This window comes from Limulus polyphemus, unplaced genomic scaffold (assembly GCF_000517525.1).
Source record: "Limulus polyphemus unplaced genomic scaffold, Limulus_polyphemus-2.1.2 Scaffold1271, whole genome shotgun sequence".
In the NCBI taxonomy this organism is placed as follows: Eukaryota; Metazoa; Arthropoda; class Merostomata; order Xiphosura; family Limulidae; genus Limulus; species Limulus polyphemus.
Genome location: NW_013666881.1, coordinates 42,290 through 51,971, shown reverse-complemented (window position 1 = coordinate 51,971; position 9,682 = coordinate 42,290). Strand labels below are relative to the sequence as shown.

At 32.5% G+C, this 9,682-nt stretch overlaps 1 protein-coding gene across 1 annotated transcript in view; it reads right to left on the bottom strand.

Moving 5' to 3' along the window:
- Nucleotides 1-695: 695 nt before the first annotated feature.
- The window catches only part of LOC106462869 (zinc finger protein aebp2-like), a 37,149-nt gene continuing 28,162 nt past the window's right edge, over nt 696-9,682 (bottom strand). Inside the window, exons 4-6 of the mRNA XM_013922835.2 lie at nt 7,309-7,436; nt 6,949-7,016; nt 696-4,853 (exon numbers count right to left, since the gene is read on the bottom strand). Of these exons, the coding sequence (XP_013778289.2) occupies nt 4,709-4,853; nt 6,949-7,016; nt 7,309-7,436 (341 nt within the window). The 3' untranslated portion in view covers nt 696-4,708. The remainder of the gene's footprint in view (nt 4,854-6,948; nt 7,017-7,308; nt 7,437-9,682) is intronic.

Genomic DNA, 9,682 nt, shown 5'->3' with positions numbered 1-9,682 from the left:
CCTTGGAAAGATGGATTATCCAACAATAGGATGAGCCCCTTGGAAAGATGGATTATCCAACAATAGGATGAGCCCCTTGGAAAGATGGATTATCCAATAATAGGATGAGCCCCTTGGAAAGATGGATTATCCTACAGTAGGATGAGCCTACAGGTAGGTTATCCTACAGAGGAGCTAACAAATCCCTCAACTAACAACGGCAGTGTTTTGTTAGCTGTTGGAAGAATTTTAAAGCAACAGTTCTAAATGTAAGGTTTCCTTAAATCACAAAAATATAGCCAATGCCTTTACATAAAAGGAGGCAAGTCTACCTTCAACTTTAAATTTACTCCAAAAGTTGATTCATTTCTACAGGGAGCTAAAAAAAAAGAAAATATAAGTGCATCACTGTTAAAGTTTTCTTTTTTTTTTAATCATCATATCATAATAAAGTTTTTTCAATAATAGAATCAACAAAGATCAAAGTTTACAAGTTGAATCCAGTAGTTATGACCTTGTAGTTGATAAAAGAACAGCCTGTCAGGATTAAAACATTACCTAATACAAAGTGTTTATTATACCTAGTCTATGTGACAGTGACAAGTTAAAATCTACATGACTGCTGTAGAAAAATGGTTTTGTAAAACAGTAAGTAATTCAGTTAGAGATGGAGTCTTTAAAATATTTTTTTTCTAATTACCAGATAATTGTACTTGTTAAAGAGGAAGCCTAATATTATTTTGGGGGGGGGGGGAGACTCAACCACAATTTACAATATTTCAGCCCCTTACTCTGACCTTTTATTTTGATGTCACACAAATATGAAACGTCTGTTATACATATGGTAACATTTCACTTTTTTTTGTACATTTTATAACCATGCCACATAAAGCAATAACTAAATCCATCTACACAAGTTACTCGGTGATTGTGCAACATGATCTTAATAGGTGATTACCTAAGGAAGCGGCCTCTTTAGTTATTGGATGGTGGGTGTTGCACGCGTACCTGGGCCACATTCTTTGTTACTGCTAACGAGGGAAGTAACTATAGTGAAATTAATAATAATAACTAGAAATATGCTGAAAGAGTGCAACCCCTGTCCCATAGCATCCAAAATCCTCTTTGCATCTCAATCTCTTCTCAAATTTTAACCATTTTTAAAGTGGTTCACCTTCAGTATTATGTTGACCTTTGAACAATATTCACCAGAAGTTATTTAATTGGTCCTTTGGAGAGCACTCAACCTTTGTTCCAAATTTGATCAGTATGAGGTAAAAACCTTTTAACTTACAGAGGTAATAATTTTGGAATATATATATATATATATCTTTAAATAGCACAGTTAAACAGAGAAACCAACATTTATTAGTACACAATCAATATTTTAAAATGAGATTTTTTTTTGTTATTAAGCACAAAACTACTCAAACTCTGCCCATCATGGATATCGAAACCCAGTTTCTAACAGTATAAGTCTGAAGACATACCACTGTGCTACTAGGGGGCATAAAACGAGATTGTTCCCACTCTCAAAATAAAATAAAAAAAACATTTATTCAATAATTTACTGTATAAAGATAAAAACCTTGAAACTGGTCACACTTGACACATTTCAACATCTTACTTCGTTATCATCAGGATTTTGAAGCATGTCAAGTGTACAAAATTGTGTCCAGTCTCATGGCTTTTTATCTTCACACAGTAAACTACTGAATATAGGTTTTATTGTATTTTGAGAATGAGGACAGTCTATTTTTAAAACGTTATTGTGTAACAATAAATGTTGGTCTGTTTTAACAAGTGCAGCATTTAAAATTTACACAAGTGTTATTTACACAAGTGTTATTTACACAAGTGTTATTTCAACATTAAAATATCTTTTTTTTTTATGAAAGAATCAAAGGGTAGACATAAAATCCAGCAAACTTTAAAACAAGTTTCTAGTCACATGACTGATTTCACACGTGAAAGAATTTAAAACAACCTTGTGATCTGCAGAGGATATTTGGTTTATAATTTACTTTCTACTCAATTGAATGAGGATGAAACATGGTTCTGAGATACTTGAATTATTTATAAATAAGACATTGCTTTCACTGTTTGAATACCACATAACAGAACAAAAACAAAGTCCAGGTGTCACATGGTACAGAAACATCGTATTGAAAAGTTTTCTTCATAAAGTAAAATTTTTGTACAATACCTAAGAGCAAAGCTCTTAATATTCAATATAAATATGAAGTAAACCTTACCATTTTACGTGTATAAAATAACATATTTTATTTGAAAAAAACTATAAATTATTATTCTAGTGTGAAAATCTGAAGCTTTAATAGCAAAGAAATAAATCAATTAAGTATTATGACATTTTCTGTCCTCGTATTTAACAGGAGACAAATAATTTCTTCCAAAAATTAGCAAGGTCCATGTTGTCGTGCCAATAGTTACAACTTAGCTGTTAATTCTCTCAATATTAAATACATCTGAACAGAAAGGATTGGCAATACTTGTGGAGGGTCAAGATAAACTTTAACTCAGGAAGTCTCTCTTACAAGCTACTATTTTATCAACCTGCACTAAATGTCAAACCTGAATACTGAAACCAAATTAGTCACAAAGGAAACTAACTCAGTGTCTCTAGAATTTTCAAAAAATAAAACAAAAACCTATAATACATTACAGATAAACTCAACTAATAATATAGTTATTGTTTTTTTTAAATCATGTATATCATACTCTGCTTTCAGCTCTTTAACCTGTGGGAGACACTTTCTAAGAATGTCAGTATATCATACTCTGCTTTCAGCTCTTTAACCTGTGGGAGACACTTTCTAAGAATGTCCTATATCATACTCTGCTTTCAGCTCTTTAACCTGTGGGAGACACTTTCTAAGAATGTCATATATCATGCTCTATTTTCAGCTCTTTAACCTGTGGGAAACACTTTCTAAGAATGTCCTATATCATGCTCTGTTTTCAGCTCTTTAACCTGTGGGAGACACTTTCTAAAAATGTCCATCTTACCCATTTAACCGGCTGCTGAAACAGTATCAAACAGCACATTTTTGTACTTGTTATCAATTTGAGCAGGAATGTTTTTAACTAAATGACAAACTGAACAGCTAAAAGGTCAAAATGAATCTATGCAGTAATGTTATGCAGTAGTCCAGATAGATCTGAGCACAGGTAATACAAGATGTTAGATAATAGTAAAATGATGCACTCTACCAAACGCAATACAATATTAAACCTGAAAAGTTCTACTTATGAACAATCAAACTAAACACAGAGCTAAACAATAGTCGAGATTTCACATGGTGTACAATTAAAATATAGCTACAGATCTGAAATAAGTGTACCATTCCCCACCACGAACTTAACACCGTAGAATGTAGCTAGGGGTATGAGACAAGTGTCTCATCCCAACAAAGAACAGAACATTGTAAGATGTAGCTATGGGTCTGACACAAATGTCACTCCCCCATCCAGAGTAGAACACTATAAAAAATATAGCTATTGGTATGAGACAAGTGTCTCACTCCCCACCACAAACAGAACACTGTAAGAGGTAACTAGGAGTCTGAGAGAAATATCTGATTCCCCACCAAGAACAGTACACTGTAAAATTGCATTATCACACAAGAAAATTAACACATTTAGCAAAAAAGAGCACTTTACACATACAACAAAACACGGTTTGGATGTCTATGTATCAGAAAGTACATGATACCTGAACTTGTATGTACTTTGCAGCATCTCCCACAGAAATGAAATTATTTTCTCAAGAAAAAAAACAAAAAACAATCACATGACATCTAATTATAATTACTGCAACTTTTTAACAGAAAAACGTAAGCCATAATGAAACATGTTTGTCCCGTATAAATAGACACAATGAAACATGTTTGTCTCGTACAAATGAAGCAAAGTAACCACCACATGAAATAGAACAGACAATGAATTCACAGCTTTAACATATCCAAGTAACAACCTCGGAATACCAATTAAATCCTTATTCAATCATTGCCGAATTAACATAAGATATTTTCTTAAGTTCTTAAGCATTTTATCCTATTAAGTTGTATGAGCAAAATAAAAAAATTACCCAAAACAAACTGAAGGAATTTTTTCCCCCCTAATTCATGATGAAACTAAGTATTCAAACTAAGATATGCCATTTTTTTCTTCATACATTGTAGTTTATGTATGTATACATCTTTACATGTTTATTTATTCTTTAACCCTATTTACACAATGTTGATATCATAACAGTCTTCTGTTACTTATCCACTTTTTGCTGTCAGTTCATTCTTTAAGAATGTACTATTAAGATTGATTTGATGAATTTTCCATCATCTTCAAGCGTCCCTCTTTTTGTTTTCTTAAATATCTCGTTTTTGATTAAGAGCTTTAACATCTTGCTACAAAATAAAATATTTTATACATAACTGCTGAATCAATTAATTTAGAAAATAAAAGTTAATTTCTAATTTGTGTTCTTCTTGAAACAGTATCCTCAGGTGCAATAGCACTACAACACCCCCCCACACCGAACACATTGCTATGAATCTTCATGTACAGAACACACCTGCATATCTTTTAATGTATAACTTAGTAGCATAGCAACATAAAGTTGCATAGTTATAACGTGCACAGCAAAGTCGTTCAGTTACCATCTACTTGCAATAGTCCCTATTTCCAGAGAATCATTTTAACACCATCTTCATCACTTTCTCTTGCGTTTCCGTGAGGCAAGAGGTAACGGGGAAGGATGTAATGTGTCTAAGGCTTCACGAGGTAGATGTGTCACTGGAATGGTACGATGAGACATTTGGGCAGCTTGTGATTCACACACCCATTCATCTGGGAAACTGAAAAGAAATAATAATTATTATTATTAATTCAGATGACAATCAATACAAACTCTCAATACTGAAGTATAGATATAAGTTTCACACATGAAAGATGACATCTTCATTATTTTAAATCAGTAAGCTGCTTCAGCAACACTAGTTTCACATTCACGTCGCTACCTACATTCAAATATAAAAAATATAAACCCTGGTATGTTTATCTAATCCTTTCCCAGCTACAGTTTTCCTTAAATGGGAGGGGAGGGGGGATAATGATACATATAATGGAGCTCAATCTACAATAAATCTAAAAATGCTGGCCTTCATCTAATCTTACGGTAGGTCTAAAGTAGAAATAACTCTAATATCACCAAGGGGTAGAAGTATTCTGGAATGGTCTGGAAGGTGGACTATCGCAACAAATAGTGATTCAGATCCTTCTGGAACCTTGAAAGTGTGAAAAGTTCACATCAGGCTGACATTCAATTACATCACATTTATGAAATAACTCACTCTCTCTAACAATGATAATACAAAATTTCAATTATTAGCCCTTGGAAGGCAACTAACAAACTTGCTAATTTAGGAAGTGTATTACTTACTAAATCATAATTTTGTTCAAATACTTGACATTATGTTAGTTTCCAAAGCAATAAGACATTTTTTTCTTATACAAGAAATCACTCTATATAACAAGCTGATGAATTGACAAATTGGATAAACCACACTCAATCAAATTTTCAGAAACCTGATGCTTCCTCTTTGATTATTTGGCTCTTATTACAAACTTTGTTGCTAACTGTGTAAAAGATACTTGGTTCTTGGTAGTTCCCAAACTTCAGCTGAAACAAAAACAGTCAATGACTTTCTGCAAGCAGTTTGATTCACACTATTTTTTTTAAATTATCTCAAACACCATAGAATCTGTTGTTAGGTTTTTGGCAAGCAACATTTGTTAGTAACTAAAGCAGTTTTGTGTTATATGAAGAATTTTGCACTTTGACACTTGCTCAAAGTAGTTTTTTACAATGATACCGATTTTTTTTTACAGAAACAAAACTATTGAGTTTATACATATAATATGGCATCAAGCCTAATTTTTTGTTTTTGTTAAAAAATTAATTAGTTGTTAGTTTTTAAAAAGCATTTTAAATCTATAACTGCAAATTTTTTCACTACTATAAATTACAATAAATACGAGTTTATATATACACAATGACACTTGTTGGACATCAGACAATTTCTATTGCATAAAAAAGGGTTATTCAGAAGTCATACTCTATATGAGAGGAAAAGGGAATGGTGAAAATTAACGCTACTGTACCTTGAAGTGGGTGGGCAACACGTGACAATTTATATGTACTTCTATAAGGGGTATGACTTGAGAATTACCCTGTAGAAAATAAGGGGTATGACTTGAGAATTACCCTGTAGAAAATAAGGGGTATGACTTGAGAATTACCCTGTAGAAAATAAGGGGTATGACTTGGGAATTACCCTGTAGAAAATAAGGAGTATGATTTGGGAATTACCCTGTAGAAAATAAGGGGTATGACTTGGGAATTACCCTGTATAAAATAAGGAATATGACTTTGGAATTACCCTGTAGAACATAAGGGATATGACTTTGGAATTACCCTTTATAACAAAATTAGTAACTTTTATAAGCAACTTATTAATTTTCTCAAGTGATTCTAAAGCATTACAAAAATAGCTTCTAATTTTTGAAAATACATTTTAATTTGGTATTTTCATTTCAAATTGTTTTGAAAAACTGGTTACAAGCTTTTGATAATATCATTAGTTATTTTAGTGTTACAAAAATCAGGTACCAACTTGACAAAAGTGACACAATCTAGTTTTGAAAATAATTTTCTTCATTACAAAATCCAACTGACATTTTTCTACCCGTAAAGTTGGTACCTTATCATATCATTTATGAAATTATATTCGTTTACAAACATAGTTTATTAAAGTACAGTTATAAGATAAGAATATGAAAATATAACTTTATACTGACAACTGCATATTTTATTATCCTTCACGATCTGATAGAACCACATCAGTGTGACTGATTTGTCACAATGTACTTGTTTTTGAAGAGATTACTTACATTTGTTCTGGCAGCCAGTGCAACAACACCGTCACCTTACCAGACTTCTCCACTCTCCTTCCTTGAACCTGACATACAGACAAAACTATAAATACCTATATCACTACATCACTGAAATGAGAGCAACTGTAAAAATTAATAATATTTATTGACCATAAGACTGACCCACAACAACAGGAGACTTTACAGATGACATAAAGAAAGAGTCACGAATTATTCTCTTCGGTTCAAACTTAGTAATGCAATAAAAGTATCGTAACACTAAAACAATAATTCAATCCAGTAACTGGTGAATTCAACAGAATACATATAAGATACTAAGACTGTTTATTTGTCAACAAGAAAAAGAAAAGAACTTACAATGCTCTGGAATGTGACTGCTCTGGGTGTTTCTTGGATGTCTACCTGAGTAACTGCATTCAGTTCCATAAGTTCATATTTTACATGCTCCATCACTCCAGCATCAAAAAAGTCTTCCCTTTTGATTGCTAAAAAAACATATCCCATTGTTACTATATCTTGCTTCAAAACATAGTCTTATTTTTTTAATGAAAAACTAATAGTCTTTTCTTGTGAAAAAAATACAAGTGACACTGCATTAAATCACACTTAATGTTGTGACACTCCAATAGAGCATGATTTAATGGAGTGTCTAAAGGTTAGCTCTGCTCTATTGGAGTGTCACAAGGTTAAGTGGAGTGTCACAAGGTTAAGTGTAATAGAGCAGACCTAACCTTTAGACACTCCATTGAATCACACTTAACCTTGTGACACTCCAACAGAATATACTTAACCTTTAGACACTCCATTAAATCACACTTAACCTTGTGACACTCCAATATATCACATTTTTATTTTATAAGAACAGAATTGCATACGTTTGGGAAAGTAAAACATGAATGTGGCTTTAATAAAATTTGTTATATCTATATGGAACTTTGTGGCACTATATTGATGATAAAATTAAATATTTGGTTAATTTTAAACAAATAAATCATCTCATTTACGTTATTCCCCAATAATTCAGAGTCCAAACGTTTTCACAAAACATACCGTACTAATTTGTATCATATACATAATCGGCAGGTGTATGTTTATTTATTCAACAAAAGATAAATTACAATTTATAATACCATTGTTAAATGCCGAATATTTCGTGAGTTAACATTTAAGTCTCTAATAGATGGCGCTTCAAGATTAACCCAAACTTTTAGGGTACACATTTTGATAACGTTTCATGCAGGATTCGAATCAACTCGAGATCATTATTATAACTTACCATCAAGCACTAACAAAGTAATTGTGTAAATGAATAACCATTTGACGGAGATGAATTGCTAGAACTTTCACAATGAGTTTAATTATTTGATAAAATTCGGCAAAGTGTTCGTGAACTGCAATAACTCTAAAATATTTCTATCCGTAGTAAAGGTTGTAGATATAAATATCCTCCAGGGATATCTTGTAACGATAAGCTTTTTTTAATCACAGAGGGGAAGTGCACCAGTTGTTTGTACATATTTTTCAACAATGGTCAAAAACACACGAAATGTGTATACTATAGTACGTATAATAAAACGCGTAGTTTGCACAGTACAAAAATAAAAATAACACTATGACTGTGTCTGAAAACAACTAGAAAAATAATTATCTGATTAATATTACACAAAACAAGTCATTGTTATTATAAACAACTACCACCACTGTTTGTACGATACAAGACGTAGCAACAGAATTCGCGTGTCTCAAAATCGACCAGACGCCTATTGTCAGAAACGTAATTGTCACTGTTGAATACTTGCTGCAACAATAACGATCAACACCACCAATGTTGATCGTACGATGCAACAATAACGATCAACACCACCAATGTTGATCGTACAATGCAACAATAACGATCAACACCACCAATGTTGATCGTACAATGCAACAATAACAATCACCAACAACAGGCCAAATATCATTAGAAACGTTGCTATTAATGTTGATCGTACAATGCAACAATAACAATCACCAACAACTAGGCCAAATATTATTAGAAACGTTGCTATTAATGTTCATTGTACGATACAATAAATAAATATTAACCCAACTAACGTATCTCAAAACAACTAACTACTCGTTGATTGTTACAAACATAACTACGAGAGCTCACTGTAGAAATCAACAACATTCAAGAGAGACAAATAAAATGAGCTCAGCTAGGCAAGTGGAACAGAAATACGATCTGTATGAAGACGCGTCAGTGTATCTATACTCTACGTGAAAAGCCTATTGCTAGTGTAACAAAACACTACAACTTTTATGCCAAAGCTTTAGCAGCTGGCAGTTACCACAAACTTCCCGCACCCCAGCAATTATTTCCTGTGCCTTTCATCTTAAGGCTTAAGTTTTACTTCTACTGTTACTACACCTTAGCATACACGAGAAGCTACGTATTTGTTTTAAGAATCACAAGACTCTCATATGCGCATGCGCTAAAGCTTTGTAACGGCACAGAATCGAGGAACAGAGAGTTCCTAACAAAGAATGTTTGTACAGGTGTTAGCGTCTGATTGCTAACTACGAAATAACACTAATTTTTGTGTTATCTGTTGAGAAGTAATAATAGTAGTTTCTAGAACATTTAACATAAACAAAGAGTCAATCTTTATCACTTTGCAAGTTCGTGATGAATAAGGATGTCGATATGATGCTTTTAAAAAGTGTTACACAGTCTGTTTGTTTGTTTGTT